The following is a 24,475-nucleotide window of genomic DNA, read 5'->3' as shown; positions in this document are numbered from 1 at the left end:
TACACGCGCATCATACACTTTGATTTAGGGGTTACAAACTTTGGCACAACACCGCAGCCTATGTTTGGAGTCACCAATTTAGTACTGCCCAACCTGTGAACCAAATGAGGATGGTTTCTCCGTGAGCCGGGTTCCTCTCAAGGTTTCTTCCAGTTAAAAGCTCGGGAGTTTTTCCTTGCCACTGTGCCCATGCTTGCTCTCGGGGATTGGTGGCTCTATATGTCAGCTGAACTGAACTGGCTGCCTGCTCAAAGTTCCCCTTCCCCCTCTGTGGGTATATAATACTATGGGGTTTTTTTCCCCCCCAAAAAAAATATTATCACCTAAAGTCTAAATTAAGGCAATTTTAAACAATTTGGGTTTTACAGTGCATATAAATTCAAGATTTGTTTGATTGATTTACAGTATTTGCCCTCCAGTGTCATGATATTCAGATTTGATAGCCATGCTTTTACTGTATTCATTGAAAATAAAGTATTTGAAAAGTATTTTTTTTCTGTATTGTTTTCTTCCTCAATGTTTACATTCAAGTCTAGAGTTTTTAAGATAAGATAGGACGTTAAAGGAGAATTGATTTATTCTAGTGTGAATGTCTAGCCCCTTTACACTGGCCATCAACATGTGTCTTGCATCCGAATTGTGTCTAGATCTGATGTTGCTGGATTACATTTACACTTGACATTAAAATATGTCTCCAGTGAAATCGGATTTCTCTTTCCCTCACCAAAATGTAGATTATCACGTCCATTATATTTGGGTTTTTTTAAACACCTCGTCTCGCTTGTTCTCCGTCCACGAATCTCCCGACAATCTATTTTTGAAAAATGCATTATTATCTGAGCTGCCTGCTGCCTGTTTGTTTTGCTTGTGCTTCCTGGAAGTTTATTTCCGTTTACGTAGCTCCTATATGTGGATGGGAGACTCCTTACATTTATACTTTGCTGTTCACGTGGTGAAATGTATCTCTGACCATTTGCAGAGGTGGTGAAGGTGATCAATCTCCATTTTTGCACTATCCAATTGCAATCCGATCACCCAGGACACATGTTAACAATAAGTACAGACAAAACACCTATGTGCAATCAAGCAACTAGACCTGTGGCATGTCATATATTGAATTTTAAAAAGGAAATCGATGACTTCGTAATGCTTTAGTATTTCCTGTTCTACTTGGAATAATAATGCTACAATAAAATGTAAATGTTAAAATGAATCCACGTGCAATCCATGTACCATGGACAAATGCAAATGGAGAGAAAGATGAAGAGGCTGAGCAACAGAGTGACAAAGACAGTCAAAATTAAGAGGAACAGAGCATAGCCCCTTTCACACATGCAGCCTGTTCTATAAATTTACCGGCACAGGGCTTGTGTGTGAAAAGGTGCCAAAAGGTGTCGAAATGCCAGTAAATCATCAATTGGACAGACGTGGAAAGGAACTAACCATAAGCGTAATTTCTGGGAAATGACAACAGTGGAATTTAACGGTATTACCGGAATTGTGTGAATGGTACCATTATGTTAAACAAGACTAGGTAGACCTAGTGCAAGCCGGGCCTCTTGGCTGTCACACCCTAGTATAATACGTGTTCTGTACTGCCTGTGACCTGCTTTATCATTTTCACTCACAGTAACCCCTGGAGACATTTTGAGTTTAATATAATGTTAAAGAGGCATGTCTTGACTGTTACCAAACAGTTTGAGAAAAGTGTTTTTGAGAAAAAGGGCCTCGAAGTTTGCAGTCATTGCAGTCAAGTTTACAGTCACATTTTGAACTTCAACCACAGTTAAAGCTACACTAAGCAATTTTTTCTAACCACTAGAGGGTGACAGAAACCTCAACACATTTGTAAACCCACAGCAAAGCTACTGGACAGAAGCCCCTTAGAACAAACTGTGCATAAAGGCTAATGGCTAAAATAAATGTACACCTACGGAGAAGTATTGCCGGTTACCAGTCTCACTTTGCCAGATTTTTCTCCTGTTGAAGGTTGAAGAGGCAGGTAGCAAGTTTAGTTAGTTAGTTAGTTAGTTGAAAACGTTTACTTGCTTGCATCATCGATTCAGCCATTACTCAGGCCGACTTTGACAACAAGCTTTAGAAAAGAGGTGACAACAACAACACAGCTGGTCCACGTGTGTAGCTATTTGTTTATATCATTACGTCTCACAGAAATCTCCACGTAGCACACGATAAGTTTCAGGATTGGTTACAGGGTCTGAAATCACTTATTGCAGGTTTAAGCCTCACTTGTATATGGAGACGCACTTGAGCAAACTTATGTGCACGTCATATATGCATGCACACGTCACGTGCACACGAGTGCGAGGAAGAGTCATATGGGATGAAAATCATGCCATGTTTCGAAACTGAAAAAAAAGCTTCGAAAGGTTGAAACTCAGTGCTTGAAAGCTTGAAATCTAATAAAAAGGTTTTGCAAGATTGAAACTAAGTTTTGAAGGCTTACATAATGTTTTGATAGGCTGAAAAAAATGTCAAATCTCTGCAAACATTATTTTGTATTTGAGTTTTCCTTCTTCACAACTGCAGCACTCTTTTTACAGTGTTTCTCCCACACATTTTCAGAGTTTCAAATTTGTCACTGTTCTCCCGGTGTATTAGTTTGTTTTCCAGGTTTGAAACCTTGTAAATGGTGATCTGAAAACTGGTGTGCATATGTTGGGGGAAAAGTTTTGAAACGTTGAAACTTGAGTTTCGAAAGGGCAAATCTTTATTTTGAAACTTGTGGATGTACATTCGCACTCGTATTGCAGACTGTTGTTTCAGAGCTGAGTTTACAGGTTTACAACACCCACTTTTCAGAGATCTGCCCACACAGTTGCGAGCTTGCGAGTCACGTGATTTCTGGCAGCGTTGTCTCGCAGCTCTCTGGTCTGAAACTCTGAAACAGACAGTCAGAAAAAAAAAAAAAAAAGTCGGGATCCTGGAGGCAGGGGTATTTTGCTGTTAAAGGAATAGCTCACCCAAAAATGAAAATTCAGTCATTATCTACTCACCCCCATGCCGATGGAAAGTCGAGTGAAGTTTCTTAGTCCACAAAACAGTCCTGGAGCTTCACAGCAAAACAGCGTTGCAGCATTCTCCTAAACAACCGAAGTTGCTGGGGAAAAAAAACAACCGAAAAAAACATAAAATGGCTCCACACAGCTCGTCCGGTGTAATCCAAGTCTCTGGAAGCCCCGAGATCCCAAGCTGACTTGAAAAAAAACGTCATTTACACCCTTTTTTTTTTTAGCCGAAATCTTCACTGTAGCCGCTGAGCTCAAAGCCGCGTTCACGTTAGCACGCACCCCATCTGAAGTGGGTGCACGAGCTCGAAAGTGCGTACATGCACCGCTAGACGAGATCGAGAACTCGCGATCTCTGCATACCTCCGTGTTTACACTGCTACCCAGAAGCTAGCAGCACACACAACAGAGAGCTCTGCTCACACACAGTGACTTGTAACACTTACCGTTGTTCCTGGTTCTAAAACCTGGTTCTACAGTATAGAGAATGAATGGGACACTGATTTTGTGGAACTATGAAATATTTTGGCTCTTACACCAAAATGAGCTCAAACGCCGAACCTGTATAGATACACAAAGTCAGTATCCTATCAAGTGTTTTATGGAGCAGCTCCAGCTTTTCCAGCCACGTGACTAAACTGTCCTCTAGAACAACATGGGAATTCTTTAACTAAGTTGTATTCCAATTACAGTATATTAGCTAAAGGACCATTCAAGCATTAGAGAGGGAATTCCTGTTGCAATGATTGATAGCTCTGTGTTTATGAGCAGTGAAAGAGCGGCCAAAGTCTGTACTCAAAGCTTGTAGTCACAAGTAGAAAACAATAAGCAATAAATCTCCACTGTCTCGGTTGACTGCTTTTACTCAGATCAGTGCTTTGTTTTTATTTTGATGTCATTTTTGCTGTGTGTGTACTGGGATGGCATGCTGGTTGGCATTTTTATGTGTCATCATTTTGGTTGGTGTTTATTTGGATGGATAGGAGTGTCAGCTAAATGCTTGGATTGTATAAAGTGTAGTTGTCTGTCTTGAGGCTTCAGAGCTTCTAGCCAGAAGGAGGAGTGTTTATAAGCAACCGCTATAGGGCGTTAAGATGGAAAATTAAAGGAAAACAATGGAAAACCTGAAACCAACTCTCAATGAAAAGGAAACTGCATTCACCTCAGGCAACAGGGTTGAGGGCAAACTCACACAGAACAAACTGAATAAACAGATAAAACAGGCCAAGAAAAGCATACAGGGAGAAGTTGGAGAGGGTGTTCCAGGAAGGTAAAGCCAAGGACGCCTGGCAACCCAACTATATCCGGCCTAAGGGCAGATGAGTGTTTCACTATGGAGAAACAGAAGAACTTCTACTGCAGGTGTGACCAACATGACTTCACACAGGAACCTCACCTACTGGGACAAAAGCTGCTCAAGATGGAAGTCAACCCACATCTCATTCTGTGGGTTCTGTCGTTTTCTCACATACGGACACCAGCTGGTCAGAATCGATGGTCACTACAGCTCCGTAAGAACCATCTCCGCTGTCATCTCACCTGTTCTCTTCACCCTGTGCACTGATGACTGCAGGAGACGCTCTACATCAAGAACTCATATGACACAGCCTCCATGGATACCACTTTTTAGACCTCTGTGTCTCCAAACCTAAAGAACTAGAACTCTCAGGCTAGTCTGGCTACTTAGCAACACCTGTTATGCACTACTGGCTGGATCAAGCATATGCAGCAATTTGTGGTGGTATTTCAATATTAGTGGGGGGGGTTTTAAATGTAAATGTGTCTACCTTGTCTATATAAAGTGATATAGTATAAAAGTAATATAATAATACGATTTTTGATTAGGGCCCCTCCACAAATCTTTCTCTCTCTCTCTCATAGACTCACAATTTCAAAGTGCCAAGCCAAAGCTGGGTTGCCAGAAATGGAAATGGTATTCAAGGCTCTAATTATGCAATGTTGACAAAAGCTTTTCCCAAATCCCTAATACAGTCTGAATAAAAAACTGGGGGGTATTTGGCTAGTAGTATTAAACAGGGTAAATTAGATTACCCAAAACAATAGCCTGCAAAAACAATTCCTAAGGACAAATCACCATAATTTTCCTACAATATTCCTACAGGAACTTAGAGTGTGGCTGTGGTGCTCAACAGGGTTTATGGTGACTTTTCCTATGACTTAACTTCTATGGTACCAAGATAATATTCCTATAATATTCCTGTAGGGACTCATTGGGACTTTTATTATAGGGTTAGTATAAGAAATATGAGTACCTAAAAAAATTCCTCTCAAAATTTCGGCACTAAAGACACTCTATACAGCAGTGATGTACAGTATACCTTTCCCATCCCAAGTTTACCAGAGAAATAAAGCTGTAGTTTTGCTTTCGGACACTAGATGGCATTACTGAGACGTCACTGCAGATCTGGCAGGCTGAAATGAGACCACATTTCCATTTGTTTTAACTGCAATTGCATATGTATAAGAGTTCATCTGCCTTTTTGGGCTGACAGAAATCTTTATGATGAAATTTCATAGCATACATAATAGTAAGTTGTATCAAATTGATGTAACTTATATGAAGATAGGGCTTTTTAAGGGGAAAATCAAATGTTTTTCTGAAAACATAATTGACTAATATTGGTGGTAGTTTGCATTATGATGATCTTTGACTGGGGGTCATAGTTTACCCAGCTTGCCATTTACCTCTATAACACTGTTCATGCCAAAAATGCCTTTAAACAGAGCTTTTATATCCAGAATGCATGTTGATATCAAGCCACAAAATACTGAAGGATTGTCTTTTTTGTGATAAATATATGCTAAAAGATGTTTTCTCCTAATTAATGGTTTGATCATGTTACATATGACAGCATGGGATTTGACTAAGTTTACTTCTAGGCAAAACAAACACTTGAGCATCGTCCACTGAAGGAAACACCAGGAGATTATTGAAGGCGTTTCTCTTTTTCCCTCCATTACTGGGGCAGCAGGAAACAAAAAGGTGGGATGAGCATTGGTTTCTGGGTATTGGAGGAAGGCAAAGACTATTAGAAGTCATGGAGCGGAGGGATATTTTTTAGATCCTGCACTCACTGCAGAGAGGGTAGAGAGAGAGGTGGGGAGGAGCGAAGGAGACACAAATAGACATCCCATAATAAAGCGAGTCTGCTTACCCTGCCTAATGGCGTCTGTGGTTGGCAGTCGTCAAGGCGACCGGCCAGCCATCCGCTGAGGCCTCCACAGCAAACAGGAAGTAGTGCGAGAACTGAGAACAGCAACTGAAACTGAAACAGCAGTTGGCGCTCTGGTTAGATGTGCTCCGCTTGTGTGTGTGTGTGTGTGTGTGTATGTGAGTGTGAGTGTGAAAGAAAGAGCCATCTGCACTGCCTCTATTCCTCCCAAAGCAGAACCACAAGCACAAGCAAATGTTTACCACAGAACACACACTCGCGTACCGGTATTCGTCATTACATTCATTACATGTATTAACCTGTAAACCTCAGCATGGCCCGCCAAACATTTAACCCTTACCTTAACCTTAAGTCTACATGTTAAACCTAACCTCTAAACTGGCCCATTTTCACAGTGAAGACAAAATGTCTTTTATCTCAACAGGAACAGAGGTACAAGTTCTCTCAGTCTCTCACATGCCATAAAAACGGACTCTGATCTTTATGAGTTCACTAGACAAACCCTCAGCAATCTAAACCGCCTCTACACTTCTCATAAAAACCACAGATTAAATTAAAAAAAACAGTCTTTATTCAGATTTACAAGATGATCCACAGGTATGATAGTTACCATGATGATGTGCACAGAATAAACAGTTGGGTGCGTTGCTATGTGGAAACCTCTCAACTCCAGTATGAGTAGCTGAGCAGTTAGGCTCCTTATTGGCATTTTTTCGTTTTATTACTTGAACTGAAACGTAATATGGTGCTTTATGGTATGTGTTGAGTGCAAGACTGTAACACAAACCCCAGCACTGAATTGTAAAAGAGAAGGGAGATTTTCCATTTGGACCGTTTGTCTTATTAAAACCCATTGACATGGATGAAAATCCTGTTAAAAGAGGACTTTAAAAAAAAAAAAAGAAAGATTACAGAGAACTAAGGGAGTGCTGGCAGCTATGCTTTTATCCCATTCCAAACACATTCTGCAGTTTAAAAAACAAAACATGATGCATCAACAGGAGAATGAGAATTTGACGCTTAATTCCCTTAATGTTGACTTTTGGTGGATCGGAGGTTTTCATCCATCAGTGATAATGTGTTGCGTGAATCTGGCAACTAAACATCAAATCACAGAAAAGCAAAACACAGGTTGGTGAGAGATCGACCAACCACCTGATAGAAAATCATATTTTCAATAATAATATTACAAATCATCAACATTCATTCTTTTTTTTTTTTTTTTTTGGAGAAACACAAAAATAAAATCTCAATATCCACTTTGGATTAATAATGACATCCCTTTACATAAAACTAATGAAGCAGAAAAGGGCACTGGGCTTAAGTGCACATTAGTTATTCCATACTAGGCCTCTTTGTATTCATACACCATAAGACATGGACAACCTTTTGAGGCAATGTAAATTAGAAAAGGGTCTGAATATTTGTCAATTTAAAGTCATTTCAAACTTTGAGCTGGACTGCCAAAGAAATAGAAAGTTAAAAAAAAAGACCTATTCCCATGGATCACAACAAAACAAAATGATTACTTTGAAATCAATACACTTGGATTGCTTTGTAGGCACGTCAACAACAATGCCATTCCCATGCCAAATAACGGCTATAATACACAGCAGACTGATAAAGTTTAACAAACTATTGAATGATAATATAGTCCTCAGTGGGGATGTGAAGTGACCAACATCACACAATTGTTGTAGATAACATAGTGGCCTTACAATGGCATACGTGATAAAAAAAAAAAATTACACACTGCTGGTCGTGGCTGTTGAAAAAATTACCAATATACATTGCTTAAAAATATTGCCCATGTACTACGGCCTTTAAAGTGGCTACAAGGCTGTTCCATACAGACATCTCTCGAAAAACTGTAACCATGGTCCAGAATAAATCCTTGAAGAGTTTTGAACAATCCAGCAGGACTTCCAACTGAATCTCTCAGTATGGTCTGTCCTACAAGACTAATAACGAAGGCACACGGAAGAAACATTTGTTCAGGCGATTTCTATCCCACGTCTGCCGTCGAGTGAACCCGAATCACTGGGATTCAGTGGGATTCTTCAATGAATTCACCGCATGATAGCCGCGTGTATCCAGTGTAAAACTCCAAGGATTGGTTCCGAGATACGACAGATTCCTATTAGATTTGAAAATGATTTGTCTTATTGTGTTCCTGTGGGAACTTTTGGAGCTGCTCCAGGCTGGAGAGCTCTGTGGAGGGCGGGTCAGGCAGGCTGGGATTCAGGACTGTGCTTTAGCCTGCTAGCTGCTAACACGGTTAGCCTACAAATCAAACTACAACTACAACATGAGTCGAGTGAAAGGGCCCGAATAAGAGAAACAGCTTTGTTTAGTGCCACTGTTCATCGTTCTGTGCATACATTTCCATTTTGGGGTGTCAGATGTAGGTTCTCCTTTGTTTACAAGAGGTTGTGAGTGAAAAGGGCTGCGAACCAGTGGGCGGACAACATGATACAGTGTAATCTAGTTCAACAGCTGATACTATAGCTAGAGGCTAATGTACTCTACTCTAGGGGGAGTGGAAGGGAGGGGATGATGACGGCACAGGAGAAAGAACGGCTGTGCAGTTGGAAGAAGCATTCAAGTCAAGTAGGTAATGGGACGTTTTGAGCAGAGGAGAGGACAGTGCTGTTATGAGAGGCTGAACTAGGGCCTAAAACTAATGAACAGCACAGCTGAGGCTCGGGTGATGACACTGTGCTCTCCTCTTTTATCTTCCTATGGGCTCAGAAACTTCCCAGTTCCCTGTTATGTTGAAGACAGCAAAATACTCAATTCACCTGTCATCAGTGGCTACGTTTACATGCATGAAGTAACCTGGCTACTGGTCATACCTAAGATCATAGTCATGTTAAGCTGTTTACATAAACCTTTGGTATCCTGAGATTGAGTCTTTCTGTTGCCATGAATAAACCAGTTGACGGAATATTCCTTCTCCCTATTTGAGCAATCGTAGTTTTCCTCTAACACAGGTGAAAGAAATTATTATTACTGCTCGGCACCATATTTTTTTGTTGACATCACAATGCGCCCATTACACTGTGCAAGTCTGCACAAACAGTGAAATCCAAAAGTGTAAATTGTAAGATGTTTCCATGCCACAGTAATCAGTTTAATATGGGAGTGAGCCAGGCATCTCATAATCAGAGTATGAGGTTAACCAGGTTATTCTAACCCAGTTATGACATTTACTTTAATCAAACCAAAACCAGGTTACGTGTAACCGGGTTAAGAACGGAATTCTCTGTGCATGTAAGCGTAGCCAACGCCACCCGTCTCTTCATTCCTCGAAGTTTCCTACTATTCTGTTTGCTAGCTCAATCCACTAGCCAACAAGCCAACTAGCCCACAAGCCTATCTGTTAGCTACCTCTATGTGTAACTAGCAGACTAAAGCACATTTAGTTTGAATCCAGCAACATACTATGAAAGGCACACATCTTCAATAAGGCTTCTTTCTCTCTTTCTCTCTCTCTCTCTCTCTCTCACACACACACACACACACACACACACACACACACACACACACAAACCAGTGCAGTCCATAAGGTGCAGAAGCGGCTTGCAGACATACATACATATGCGCTATGTACATTATTAACAGTAGAAGGCAGAGGAGAGGAAAATACATGAATACATGTTCACAGCCAGTCGGTCACAGTCAGTCTGTCAGTCAGCCGGTCTGTCAGTCTCACAGTCTTTCTTTCTCTCTGCTTGTCTGTTCGCCTGTCTGTCTGTCTGTCTGTCCATACGTCTGTTTGTTGGCGGGTACATGGTCCTGAGGTCTCCAGACAGACAGACAGACAGACAGACGCCTGCTTTCCACTACAGGGCAAATCAGGGCTTATACATTATTAATGTCACTCTTCTTCCCAGCAAAACAACATGCCTGTGATTCTTTTTGCGTCTTGTTGCCAGTAGAGCTGATCTGCCAGCTGGGATGTAGTTTCACATAAAATATTGCGTTCCCTCCCTTGCTATAAACATAGTTTGCTTTTATTAAAGGAGTACACCAAGTTTTTCCATCCATGTGTCCCCAGTAGCATACACTATGTTGACTGATAGTAGGTGACTAGAATTACCTCAAAAGTGACAAAATGAGAACTTGTAGCAGCTGTAAAGCTAAATGGTAAGTAATCTTAAATGATATGTGGCTAAGTCTGGCAGTTCTGTGTAGGAGATTGGTAAACTTTATACAAAATATCCAAGATCCAAAAATAACTTTGAACTAGCAGGGACTTCCTTCCCTGTTTCCATATGAAGTGAACATAGTGGGTGATAGGAGACTGTGTACTGTTAAAATCACTGCACAGCGGATGAATATGTGGCTGCTCACCAGAAATAGTTCAAAAAATAAACCTGGCTACATCAGCTATATTGAGATTATGATATTTCATTTTTAAAATTTTAATTTATGAATCTACAGGCCATAATATAACAACCACTAACAACTTTTTATGACTAAATGGTCAGTCTTCTTACTTTGGCTAATGCTAGATGCCAACTATCACTCAACATAGTGTATTCTGAAGCGTTAGCATGGAGCACCAGAGCAAATGATCTACTGGGGACACATGGATGATTTTGGTGTCTATGTTCTCATCACTTAATGGGTACTCTGACCAACAGGCAAATCTCCCCAAAACTCGGCATATTCCTTTAACGGCAATCTGCATCCCCCCATTGAATGGAAATCAGGAGGGTTGCAAAATGGCCCCAGATGGGAGCTCCAGTGAAATCAAAGGTTTTGGAGCTTGCCACGGTAAGCCCCACTTGGCCCTGACGTGGAAAAGCGACATTCTCTGTCATTCCTATGCTCCAGAAGTGGCGCTGAAGCTCCGCCCTCGTCCGGGGTCAGAGGTCAAGAGGTCGTGACGTCGGAAGTCTTCATAATGACGCTGGCGCGCATCTCGTGGGCGGGGCTCGACGCCAGGGGCACGAGGAGCTGAGAGTTCTGGCTGTAGCCCGACGTCCAGCCGTCAGTGTGGTAACTGATGAGGGGGGTGGGGTCTCGCGTGCTGGTGACCCGGAAGTTGGGCTTGGCCGCCGTGACGAAGGTTGCCATGCCAGGAAGAGAACATGTAGGAACCCTGAGAACTGATGAGCTGTGACTCCGCTTCCACACTCCACTGACACCCTGTCAATCAAAATAATAAGAAGGAGAGGAAAAGATGAACAAGAAGAGGAAGAAGAAAAGAAAAAGCATTGATTTGAGGCACCTTTCAAGGTACACAAATACTTGAAAGTGATATTTTACTTATGTAGAACAATCTCTTTTTTACATTCACACCTCTACAGACGTTCAGGAGTCTGCCTCCAACATTAGGTGCCTTGTGAGTCTGCTGTTACCACTGGCTTTTAGGATTAGAATTGGATTTAATAGAATAGTAGGTTTTCAAAATGGCAGTAAGCAAGCTGGGCTGACTAGGGTTCCCCAAAGCAGCCACTTATGATGTGTATACAAAAGCATGGGCACTATAAATGTAAATGCTCTACAAAAGAAAATACCACTTTAAGTACAGTTTTGAGGTAACATACAATAATGAACATAAGCCAAAATACAATCAAAATCAAACAAAAGGTATCACATATGAACAGTCAAAAGGCCGTGGTCTAATAGCAAATCAGCTGGATCATTTGTCAAGTGTAGATAGATATTGGCTAATAACTACATAGACAATTTGTTAGTGAGTGTGTGTCAAGCTCCTTCAGACAGTTTAAACTCACCAAGAGACAGCACATATTTCATAATTAGGCCTAATTCATTTTAACAAGGCATCATATGAAAATTTCAGACTGGAGTTTTAAGGAGAATTACACATTTCTATCAAGCTATTTCTACTTTTACTTAGGTAAAACATTTGTGCACTCCCATTACTGGCAGCAGGTAGTGTGTGTGAGAGTGTGTGTGTGTGTGTGTGTGTACAATGTACAAAGGACAATTCCAGATCAGACTGTTAATGTTTGACAGTCACAGTTCCTGACAAGCCCCTCCCTTTTCTCAGTCTCTCGCAACATAACAGGAAGGAACATGCGCACACACTCGCGCGCACACACACACACGCACACACACACACCCTGTTATAGCTTTAAGGTTCAGCCTGTCGTTTCTCTCAGGTGAATCAGGCAAAAACCTGTTCTTCCTTAGATCAGAGCAGTTAATGATTCATTCACCACTTTCTCTTGTGTGTGTGTGTGTGTGTGTGTGTGTGTATAATGGGAGTCTCACCTCTTTGGTGTCTTCTGTATCACTGTGCAAACTGTCTGTGTCACTGTCTGAAGATATAAAGAAAGACACAGAGAGAGACAGAGAAAACCAGTTAACAACAGTACAGTAGTCAGTATAAAGTGTATAGGAAATAGCAATTTTGTCAATAAGCCAACTGTCCTCATACCACCCATTTACAACAGGGAAGAGTTCAATTCAACCTCTACCACCCTGTCTACACACTACACACACACACTAAAGAAGATAGCACACTTGCATTTATACATACATGTAAACAATACAATTTTATAAAAACATAAACGTAAAAAAAGAGGAGAAAACATGAATCACAGTAATTTTGACTCCGAGCCAACTAGCCTCATACCACCAATTCATGGCAGAGACAGAGAGAGATGGAAAAAGATACAGCTACAGATACATAGAGAGACGATCACAATTGCAAACTGACAGAGCCAGCTCTGCTAGAATGACAGGTTGGGGGAGAGAGGGAGTGATGGATGCAGGTAGAGAAAGTGAAAGAAACTGGAGGTGATGGTGAAGCAAGGGAGTAAATAAAAGAGTTCCAAATAAAGCAGTGATCTCACAAGTATTAAGAATATAACCAACTATCAAACTGCCAAGGTTGTACAGGATTTTTTCTCACTTGATATGGAACATTAATGCTCTAATGTGTGATTTTGAGCACCAGCATGTCTAGTTTCCGATCAGCCAATTTTCAGTGATTGATCACTTTAACAGGGGAAGCATTTGAAATCATCACTAGAGCTGTGCACAACTCCAGATTCTTGTATTTTGCAGTCACTACAGCTGTATGACCAATTATACATTTTTCTCAACTTTTAGTATTCTACTATGTATTATCAGTTTTAATTACATTCACATCATTTTTGCATTCAGTACAATTTGTTTGGATTGAATTTCTTTTTGTGTGTATATCAATCTGTATTGACAATTTTAAGACAGTGGAATAGCTTTTCTTTCTTTCCAACAAAATATATTTTTACCACTCTAACTAAAAGTTCAAAAACAGTCAAATTAAAAATAGGAGAATCCTGTTAACTTATACCTAGTACTGCAATTTTCAGTGATAATCTTTCCTGTATCACATCCTATATTTGGATGTTTTCACAGACCAACTGCTTTGCCCACTGGTTCCCCAAAACCCACTTCAGATAAGATCTGGTGAATGTAGATTAGAAGACGCAGACGTAGTCAAACCTCACTTTAGATAAGGATTAGTGTGTCTGACTGCAGTGAAAACATACAAAATAAATATGCAAATACTATGGACCATATTCAAATCCTGATTTGCCATGCGGGAAACTAAACATTGATCTTAAACCAGTAAAAACAGTCACGAGCCAAAAAGATTGAGAACCACATTTCTAGACCACTGGTCCCATGTAACTATGGTGACCGCTGTGTTCTAGAGTACTGATCCCACATAATGATGGTAACCACTGTGTTCTAGAATGCTGGTCCCATATAATTATGATAACCACAGTATTCTCATGTTTAGGTCCCATGTAACTATGGTAAGCAATGTGTTCTAGAATGCTGGTCCCATGTAACTATGGTAACCTCTGTGTTCCAGAGTGCAGGCCGCATGTCAATCCACTGAACTGTTTACTTCCTCAAAACTTGACTCCACCTTCTACTCTATATAATAATACAAATAATAGTCTCTTCCCCAGGATTCAAGGCTCTTGCAAACATACTGCAGTCTTGTCATTGTTTAATCATTGAGTGTCTTAGTTTAGTTAAAAAATATACTTTCACATAAACTCATTTTCTGTTGGTTTCGAATTCAAGCAAGCTCAGAATTCAGTGCTTCAGATTATGCCAATTGATACTGTCTGTTATCTGGTGCCCCGTTCTTTAATTCACATTGAAGTTAACTCTAAATTGTGTTGATATCAGACACCATCAATAACCACTCACACTACATTATCTGGTGTGGCCCGCTTGAGGCAAATTTGCCTAAACTGCCCATGCAATCAACTTGATATTCAGTGTTCATATGTAATAGCAGAAGGTATCTTTGTGGCTCAAGTGCTTTGTTGTACTGGTGGTAGTGATTGTCCCTGATGCTTGTCCTGCCGAAAGACACTTAGTAAGTGTTTAACACTGTAGCAACTGCCTTGGTTAAAACAGCAGCTCAAGCTGCCTTTCTTAGGTCATCGCACTGATATTAATGTTGCAGTATCATTTGACATCCGCCATTGTACTGTGAATTGTGGCATTTATGCTTGATTATGCGTGCACCGCATTCTAGCCAATAATAGTGCTTTGAGTGTTACTCTGTAAAGTGACTAAAAGGCATGTTCTGTGTCTAGACTATTTAAGTGCTGGTCTATATGGACATGCCTATAGACTCAGTTTAAGTAATCACCATTTAAAAGTTCCTTAGTGGTAAAAATCTGGCTTTTACCATTTCTACCATTTCTGCGGCAGTTGACCCATTCTGGGTCACAACCCAAGAAATGCTGCTCTACAAGTACTAGAAGCATTACTGCAGAGGCACAGACGCAGTCACCTGTAACCTCCAGTGCTCATGCTTGCTAAGAAGCACATGCCCACACTTGCATGTGAGCATAAACACAAACACACAAAGGACAAAGTACATCAACTAAACTTTTAAAAAGGATGTTTTAGTTAGGGACAACCCATTTGTGCTACTTTTCAACACAACATGTGATAAACATTTTTTAAGAGCAGCGTATTCCTACATATTCCTAATGTGCATGTGAATCTTTGCATGCAAATGTCTTAGTGTATAACTGCTTGTATCAGTTTGTCTGTGTGTGTGTGTGTTGTCTCACCACAGCCTGAAGACACAGGGGAGATCTGGAGCGGGTACGAGTGGGAGGAGCTAACTGTTTGCTCTTCGTTCTCAGTGGTCACTTCGATTGTCTGACAGACGAATGGCAGCTGCTCACTGGTGATCACATGATCTTCTACCGGACTGTGAAGGGCTGAACAGGCACAGACAGTATGCGTTATGATTGACCGGGCTGAAGACATGCATTCACATTCAGTGCATAATTCAGTGCAGGATTTCTTGGAAAAATTTTGAAAGTGTGTGGCCCTTAAACATTGTATTTACAAATATTTTTAAGCTGTAAATAGTTTGTATATGTTGGTAATGTTTGAACCACTGGATCAGATTGACCAGTATCAGTTACGTTGGGATCTGAAAGTTTTGATTATTTTCCATCAGCAAGTCCTACACCTCCAAAATCTAAGTGTCATTCAAATTGCTGAGTCTACTCTCAATTGATGTTTATGGAAAAGTTTGTCAGTTTCAGATAACGTTCCGTTAAAAACTTCAAAGTTTTTTTTTTTCAACCAAACGTATTGTTAATACCCACAGCCCATGTTAACACCCAATTTTTTCAGTATTTTTTGAGGAAAAATACTGATCTGGTACAGAAGAGTGCATGGTGAGAGTTAACAGCCACTTCTGCAGACTGGTTGGTGGGCTTTTTTACTACTGACTGATTCATCTCCTAAATAGACAATCTTTTGCCCACTGAACCCTCTGTCAGCCCTTAATGCAGAATAACCATCAAACTGTACCTCAACCACTTAGCTAGCAACAACTCAGCACTATAACTCTGCTGCAGCACTCACAAAGCATGAGAGGATACTGCTGTTTACCCAAAGCTGAACATGAGCCAAAACGACTACTGGAAACCTGAACAACAGTACCTACTGTAGCTGCCGACATCATGGCGGACCTCTATCAGAGGCACCTCCACCTCCACCTCCACCTCCACATGAAATCACGTGATCTCAACATCTTCGTGTTGTTTTTTCTCATGAAGGCCAGCATTCTGCGCATGTGCGTAATCCGCATTTGTAGTTTGCAAGAATTTTACAGAGGTAATATACAAAGTTTATTAAGAATCTTTAAAAAGTCTGTTGACTTTCCTAAGGTTTTATTCAATGTTTTCAATCAAACTTTTATTGAACAGTCCAGCAAGAGTATATATTGATATGGAGATAACGAATTAGAAAATGCCAAACGGCTCCAAGCATTTAACGTTAGCCAACTTATTTTAGTCTCGTTGTTGTCCTGTAACCACGGCAAGCCTAGTTTACCTTGTTTGAACATTGTCTGTTAGGAACTGAAACATTTGACCCATGACTTTCTATCCATAAATGGTACTGGACCTTCTTTTCATGTAGGTTCCACAAGATTCTTCCTCCCTGTTGAAAGTCAATGTGACGCCCTGTGCCCTAAAACACCTGCAGCGGCATAAAATGTGGCATGGAAAATGGATTGGAGTGCTCTGAATGTACAAATATAGTAGAATCAGTGCAATTAATTTCAATAGGATGAATTCCTTGTGGTTACTTGTTCAAGTTCGATTATAAATAAACAAACTTGAACTTGAACTTACCTACAATGACAGCAGTGTGTCCAGCAGTGTATGGAATCCAATGGTAAGCAGTCTTTGCACTGCACTCATGTTAACTCTCTGAGTGTTGAGCAGTTTGACACATTTCCGATTAAAAAGTGTTACTGTTTACAAATCTGGTTTCTAACACATACCAGTTTGAAGCAAATTGTGGAATTTTAAATTTCACTTTTGTTTTCACGACAGGAGGCTCTTCTGCAGGTTTACTGGTCTGTGCATCGCCAAATGACAGACATGACGTGATGCGCACATCAGGCGCATTAGAGATTGGTTTAGATCCATTTCTATACATTAAGCAACTTTTGATTTTGTGGCAACATGCCATAGAGCCCATGTATGGTAAAGAAGTGCATGTGCATTTTAACAGTCAGTCAGTCAGTCAGTTAGGGACAAAGACTTCTTCGATTACCTCTTTGTTTACTACCTCTGTAAAATCCACATGCTCCTTTGCGAACAACATAACCAAATGCGGATTGCGCGCATGCACTGAATGCCGGCCTTCATGAGAAAAAAAAAGCTTGGTCCCTCTCAACCTGAATGCAGACTCTCTCATCCCATTAAAACACCAACAAAAAGTAGTGTCCACTTTCACACAATAGTGCAAAGTGACCACTCAAGACCACTTGAGATTGGGGGTAAAATGCCACTCATGTCACACTACATTATAAATAGCTTTTAATACTATTGCTTCCTGGATTGTATTTTCCTGTCTATGTAATCAAACCTGAAAAACAGGCATTCTCAGTATAATGAGGTAGGACAATTTGTCTACTACTACTTCAATTACTACTACTACAACCACCATTTCTGTATTCAGTGTAATGAAAAAGCCTAATGATCAGCAGGTACTCCATAGCATAGTGGAGGATTCAGACATAGTAAGTGTCTGCAAGTGGTCTCATCATCAATAATACCACCACACAAGTAACGTGCCAGTGCCTCTATTTTGCTGTGTCATAATTATAAAGTATCCAGAAAAAAAAAAGTTTCAGCTCTAAAACTTGCAACCAAAACAGGGACAAATCAGAGCCAAAATAGTCCATATTACAACTGCTACAAAATATCATAAAGGAGACACTGGCGTGGTACCTGACATGCTGTCCGCCACTGTAACCTCCTCTATTTCCTCTTTGATCATTTCCTCTTTGATGATTTCCTGTTTGGTATAGTTAAGGGGTCCAGTGTGAGCTTCAGAATGGCTCCAATCTGGAGAGGGAGGGGCTACCTGGGGGTGGCAGAGAGTGGAGAAAGAGAAAGATTGATAATTATTGATTGATGATCTATAACCAATATAGAAAATTGTTCATGTCCGTGTCAAAAAAGCACACTGAATTGACTTGAGAGAGAGTGAGCTATGTGTCACACTGTGATGTAAGCCTGGAACCACTGTTTGTTCAGCAGACACTATCTAATCCCCACTCCAGGAATGGATGTCATTTGGTGTGTTTATACGCACATCAATATCCAGATAGAACACTTAAACATCATATCCTATTAGGGCTGGGCAATATATCAATATTATATCGATATCGTGATATGAGACTAGATATCGTCTTAGATTTTGGATATGGTAATATCGTGATATGGCATAAGTGTTGTCTTTTCCTGGTTTTAAAGGCTGCATTACAGTAAAGTGATGTCATTTTCTGAACTTACCAGACTGTTCTAGCTGTTCTATTATTTGCCTTTACCCACTTAGTCATTATATCCACATTACTAATGATTATTTATCAAAAATCTCATTGTGTAAATATTTTGTGAAAGCACCAATAGTCATCCCTACAATATTGTCGCAATATCGATATTGAGGTATTTGGTCAAAAATATTGTGATATCTGATTTTGTCCATATCGCCCAGCCCGACTTACAACTGAACATTTAGCCCACTTCGTAGAAAATACCGAGATATATATCGTGTATCGCCATTCAGCCTAAAAATACCGAGATATGATTTTTGGTCCATATCGCCCAGCCCTATATCCTATGCACATTTCATTTCAATAAGCTCTTATTCTGATGATGAGAAACCAAAATAAGATAGCTGGGATGTACTGATGTCCCAATACTGAGGCATGAATACACTTTGTACTGTTGGTTTTGCTCAGGCATTCAGATATACAGGGATATTGGTCAGTGGCATATGATGCATATACACCTTATTCCAAATAATATCTGCAGTATTTCAGGCATGTAAACACACTCATTCATTTGACCAAAATACACTGACATACCACTCCAAACCTCATTCAAAATATTTAACATGCATGCCTGTTCATCCCCAAAACACCCTCATACAGACTAAGTTGCACTTGTTTTGGGTTTCTGAGTCCACATCTCGCTGCGTCTCACTGCGTCAGAACCATATGGAGGAGGAAAGCCATGTTAGCTTACTTCTCTATCTACTTCTTTGCTTCCTTTGGTCCTCCCTTCCTTCTCGGTCTTCTTCTTCCCTGGACAGACAGATAGACAGACAGGGAGACAGACATCTTTCAGAGGCCAATCTGAAAAGCACCAATATAACTGGCAACTTGGCTGCTTCATCGCTGCAGTAAAGATGCAGTTATAAAGCAATGTCCTTCAAGAGAAAATGATGAATTAAGCAAGCGACAGAGTTCTCCACCAATACAGGACCGGCGGCAGCACTGACCTCTCTTGGAGCTTCTCTCTGAGGAGGAGAGCATCTTATAGACTCTGAAGGCGTTGGTTCCCTTCTTGATGCTCTTGTCCTTCACCTCCTCGATGTCTGGCAGGCTGTTCATGGCACAGCGGAAATTAGCCTTCCACGTCTTTGGGTCTGGACGATCCACACCTGGCTGGTACTTACCTAACACACACATACACATGCACAGAAGTAGAAAGTCAGAGAACCAAAGAGGGGAGTAATACAATAGTTAACTATTAGTATGGCCCATCAAATGAGTGATGCAGCATCATTTTACAGGTAACTACTTACTTAAATACTAGTTACTTACTTAGTTACTTAGTATGTACTATGCATTATCAGTAGGTATGACCCATCTCCTGAATTGCCAAGCATCATTTACAGTCAGCTATGTATGGCTCATTTCATGACTAATTAAGCATCTCACTCCAGGTATGTAGGTACTTAGAGTTAGGTCTATTACCAGTATGTATGGCCCATCTCATGAACAGTGGAGCATCTTTCTCCAGGTCCCAGCCGTGACGAGCAGCATGCATCCATGGGATCTGGAAGATTCTCTTCTCCTAAAAACATTCACATACAGTCACACCTCATGTACACAACCTTATATACAGTATGTGTGTGTGTATGTGTGTGTTATTTGCACTTTTGACAAGGGGGATGAAGACAGGTCAAAATTTTTTCCGCTCATATTTTCCCTTAACACAGTCAACCCTTAAACTAACTGTATGTGTGTGTGTGTATGTGTGTGTGTGTGTGTGAGTGTTTGTGTGTGTGTGTGTGTGTGTGTGTGTGTGTGTGTGTGTGTGTTCACGTGTACTCACTCTGTTGACCCATTTGAGTCCTGGTATCTGACAGGAGTTGATCTGTTCCTCCAGCCAGGGCCGCATTCGCATCCTCTCCACTGGCATTGTGGCCTGCATGCACACACACACACACACACATTGAGATATAAGAGAGAACTGTATGCATGATGATTGCTGCTTGGTCTATTTATACTGTCTATGTAGAATATATCATTTGAAGTGTTTTTCACAAGGGTCCATACAGTGTATTATGACCATTTCAATCCAGTGTAGATCCAGGGTGGGAAATTAGCTCTAGCCACCAGACAAATACCAGAACATTTTGGTAAGTTGGTCTACTCTCTCAGCCACTTCAGCATGTAAGCAACCATTTAAAGTTATTTTTCATTCCAACAATCAAATTTGTGTGGTAAAACAGAGGCGCAGTGGATGCAAATGTCAAACTCTTGCCCTGGTCTCATCACTGTGTAATCTGAACAAATACATTAAATATTTGTCTACACTCAAAAGTAAAACAGACTGTTGTTATTTCAGCCATATTTCCCGCTCCTACCTACACCAATAATTAACATTCTTTGCCTGATTAAATACAAATTTTAAATAATAACCTGGTTCCAGATGTTGAGATGAGAATGTGACCCCCCTTACACATACTGCTAATAATGCTAATGCTACCACTACTACTACTAATAACAATAATGCAACACTTTTCTTTACAAAGCATGGGCACACACACACACACACATACACATCTTACCCACCCCACCCCAACCAATTTAAAAGCAGGGTTATGATCCTTGCAGTCTAATGTGATCAAAGTCCGGTGGCCCACAGCAGTCACAGAGCTTGACACTCCCCATACGTGTTACAGCAAGCCAACACACCGCCTGCTGTCAAGATAATGAGATCCCTGACAGGTCAAGTAGGGTGACACGGCACAGCATTAAATACAAAATACTATCTCCCTTTATCAGCCACAGGGTCAAAACCTCCCGTTGTATCACAGCCAATAGGCGAGTCGCAGGACAGTTGTTCAGTAAGATACCACATACAGCATTAAAACAGCATATACTGTTATACTAGTATACTGCATATACTTAGTACAGTAAGGACTGCAAACACTGTGGTAGCAACTCTTATCTGACATGAAACAGCATTAAAAACAGAATCTACAGAAGTGTGTGTGGTTTTGTCTGCAAAATTATTACCTGTGCAGTCATACTGTCTAAATATCAATAGCAGCCTAATGAAAAGCCATGTGGTCCAGTCACTCACTCATAAAGCAAGGCCTAACCTGGGTTTAGACCCACACTGTTGGTTGTTATACTATGGGGCAGTGTGTTTTAATAGGGATTAATTCCACAGTGAGGGGACATTTAGTAAACTTGGATTCCAGACTGAAACAACAGAATTGAAATTAGAATGCATACTATCAGTTATGAGAATATGTTGATCTGTATTATTGCCAAGCACTACAATCTTGACTCACATAGTCTAATCGTTCATTTGTAGGTTACAACTACATGTATTAACTACATGTAACTGTAAAAGTGATTTGAAGGAGGACGTGTTTAGAAACAACGATGTCCCTGCTTCCAATCAATCACTCACTAACTGTAATAAATTGTTTAACTGTCAGTCTCACAGCACCACAAACACATTCCCACTTGCATAGTGCAAAGTGCAAACCAGGGTAAATTACCTGCAATGCAGTCAAAATAACAAACACACCATACTTCAATCTACAGTACATGCACGAGGGCCTACATACAGTGCAAATATTATTGAGGCCAGCTCATTCTCTGCCCACATCGCAAAAATATCAGTCACGATACTGTTATACAATACTGTTAAAAAGAATATCAGTCAAGCTAACTGGTCACCCTGATACTACATGTTACCAAATGCGGGATTCCCAGCCATATTATTAACTCTAGCGTATGGCAGCAGTAGCAAGTTCAGCTGGCGTTATTAAAGTTTGATTTGGCCTTGAAGACCGAGTCAAAAGTCAACCGCGGTGTGTTTGTCTCCCGTGTGCCAGCCTGTTGGCCCAAAAACAACCGAGCCAAAAGTGAAAATAAATCTCATTCTTGGTCAACGAACCCAGAGAAAAACTACACAACTACTTTCACTTACACAGAAAGCTAAGGATCCGTCATGTCGTCCCATAGGAAGTCTCGCTGGTGCGAACGTGAGTGTACAACGTTAATATGCGGAAATAAACGTTACCTGTTCAGTTTAGTTGGCCTGTAGATTCAGAGTCCTCCTGCTGTCAGAATATCAAGTGTAGTTAGAGTTGTACTGCTTTATTTATTTGTAGTTTAACTGGTTAAAAAGGGAAAGTGTAGCCGTCCTGTATTTCTGTTTCTGTGTTCAGACCGAAAGCAAAACAACGGCTGGCTTCGGGAAGTGGGGGCTCGAGCTGGAAATCCCCCTCTTGCTCTCGTGCTCTCTCTCTCGATCTCGAGCCCTCGGTGGCGTCGCGGAAGTCTCTCGGCCGCCTGCGCGCGCCTCCGTTCCATTAAAAAAAAACACACAGGCTGATCAGTCCCAACAGATAGTGGAAATACACAAAGAGGTATCACTCTGCACTTATTTCTTGGTACTACAAAGTCACCACAGTTTGCTTTTAATGTGTAATTCTAAATTACATTAGTATTTTGGCCATTCATTTGTTTCAGAAAGTTCTAAATAGCTGGGTTTATACCATTCTACTGTATTCAGTCGCTCCTAGAACACATGATTTGTTTGCACCTATAGTTAACAAAATGATCTAGTTTTGCTTATTTTCCATGAACAACTAAAGTTGTAGCAATTTTAGCCTATCTAGGTTGAGCTTTGTAGCTATCTATTTATATATTTTTTTTGAAAACTTTGAGTCTGTTCTTGTTTCTGTGCTATGCATTATGATGTTTCATATAGCTTACATGGTGCTAAATGACTATACTAAGCAAAATCTTGGCATTCGTATACATGTATATGGCTAATACGCAAAAAACAGCTGTGTATCTGCTGTCCCGAACATCAAACAAACGCTGACTGGTTGAGCAAGGAAGGATTTCCCGTAGCATGTCGTCAGCACAGCATGCACCACTAAATTCTGCTAATTCCCGCCTATGCCATTCGAATCTGTTGAAGGTTAACGCCCACTTTTGATGAGTTTTACTATTTACTAGTGATTCATCGTCTTAAACATAGACGATCTTTGGGGCCGATTTCATTTTCACTTCCTCAATTTTCCGCCCCCCCCGCCCTCCCTCCTATCCTTTCTGCCTGGGTTGACGCTGGAAACGAAACTAGAAACTGCAGGCAAGTTAGTGTGTGTGTGTGTGTGTGTGTGTGTGTGTGTGTGTGTGTGTACGTGTGTTTAAAACCACCTGCAGTTCTCAGGAAAGACTGCAGCTTTTCACTTCATTTGCCTTCTCAGAACCACATCAGAACTGCCTCATGTAGTTCAGGGGTCAAACCTGAAGGAAGTCTGTTTTATATTGAATACAAACACGGAGCTTGTTCCTTGTTTTACATAGGCTCGCCAAATCTGCAATGTGTCGTTTTGGGGTGAAAATGTTTACATGTTGAAAGTAAAATTAAAAAAAGTTACATGCATGCATCGGTAATATGGCAAAAAAAAAAAAAACCTGTAAACTATTTTCCTATTATTCTACTGTATATCAACCACAACACCATCAGCAGTGCACACAGCCACAGAGTTTCATATCATTTTTCTGCTCCTCTTACGTCTGTTCAAGCTACCGAAAGTACTTTTTAACCTCTGAAAAGGGGTTTAAAAAGGCAATTTACTACATATAAAAAAACACACAAAATAAACAAACCTTTCTATCAGGTATTGTGCCCCATTGAAAGTACATACATATTGGTGCTTGAAGAGCAGCTGTTCCAGTTTATGATGCAGGCTGATTGAATTTGCAGATGAAGTTTTTGAGTACAAAATCCCTATAATTTCTGTTGCTGTTGGCCCTGTCTAATTGACACAAGAAAAGAAAATACATCTGTTAAAAACACAGGAACAGAATATGATAAAAAGCACCTTTTTTTACTGCTGTATCCCGGACTATGACGCTGACCCCAGACCTGTGAATCATCAGTAAAT

General features: G+C 40.6%; 1 protein-coding gene across 1 annotated transcript; it reads right to left on the bottom strand.

Annotated features, from left to right (window-relative positions):
- Nucleotides 1-6,771: 6,771 nt before the first annotated feature.
- LOC139646456 (interferon regulatory factor 2-like) lies at nt 6,772-22,803 on the bottom strand. Its single transcript, XM_071522409.1, has 9 exons — nt 22,594-22,803; nt 20,383-20,475; nt 20,022-20,121; nt 19,544-19,720; nt 19,288-19,346; nt 17,986-18,121; nt 15,295-15,447; nt 12,473-12,519; nt 6,772-11,380 (listed from the first exon to the last, which is right to left on the bottom strand). Exons 2-9 carry the CDS (start codon nt 20,467-20,469, stop codon nt 11,105-11,107), a joined length of 1,035 nt encoding a protein of 344 aa, XP_071378510.1. The 5' UTR covers nt 20,470-20,475; nt 22,594-22,803; the 3' UTR covers nt 6,772-11,104.
- Nucleotides 22,804-24,475: the final 1,672 nt, after the last annotated feature.

The sequence above is a fragment of the Centroberyx affinis genome, unplaced genomic scaffold, assembly GCF_046629955.1.
Source record: "Centroberyx affinis isolate AG114_WGS23_722 - 3 ecotype Tasmania unplaced genomic scaffold, CSIRO-AGI_Caff_v1 ptg000009l_1, whole genome shotgun sequence".
In the NCBI taxonomy this organism is placed as follows: Eukaryota; Metazoa; Chordata; class Actinopteri; order Beryciformes; family Berycidae; genus Centroberyx; species Centroberyx affinis.
This window is presented reverse-complemented; position numbering and strand designations above follow the sequence as displayed.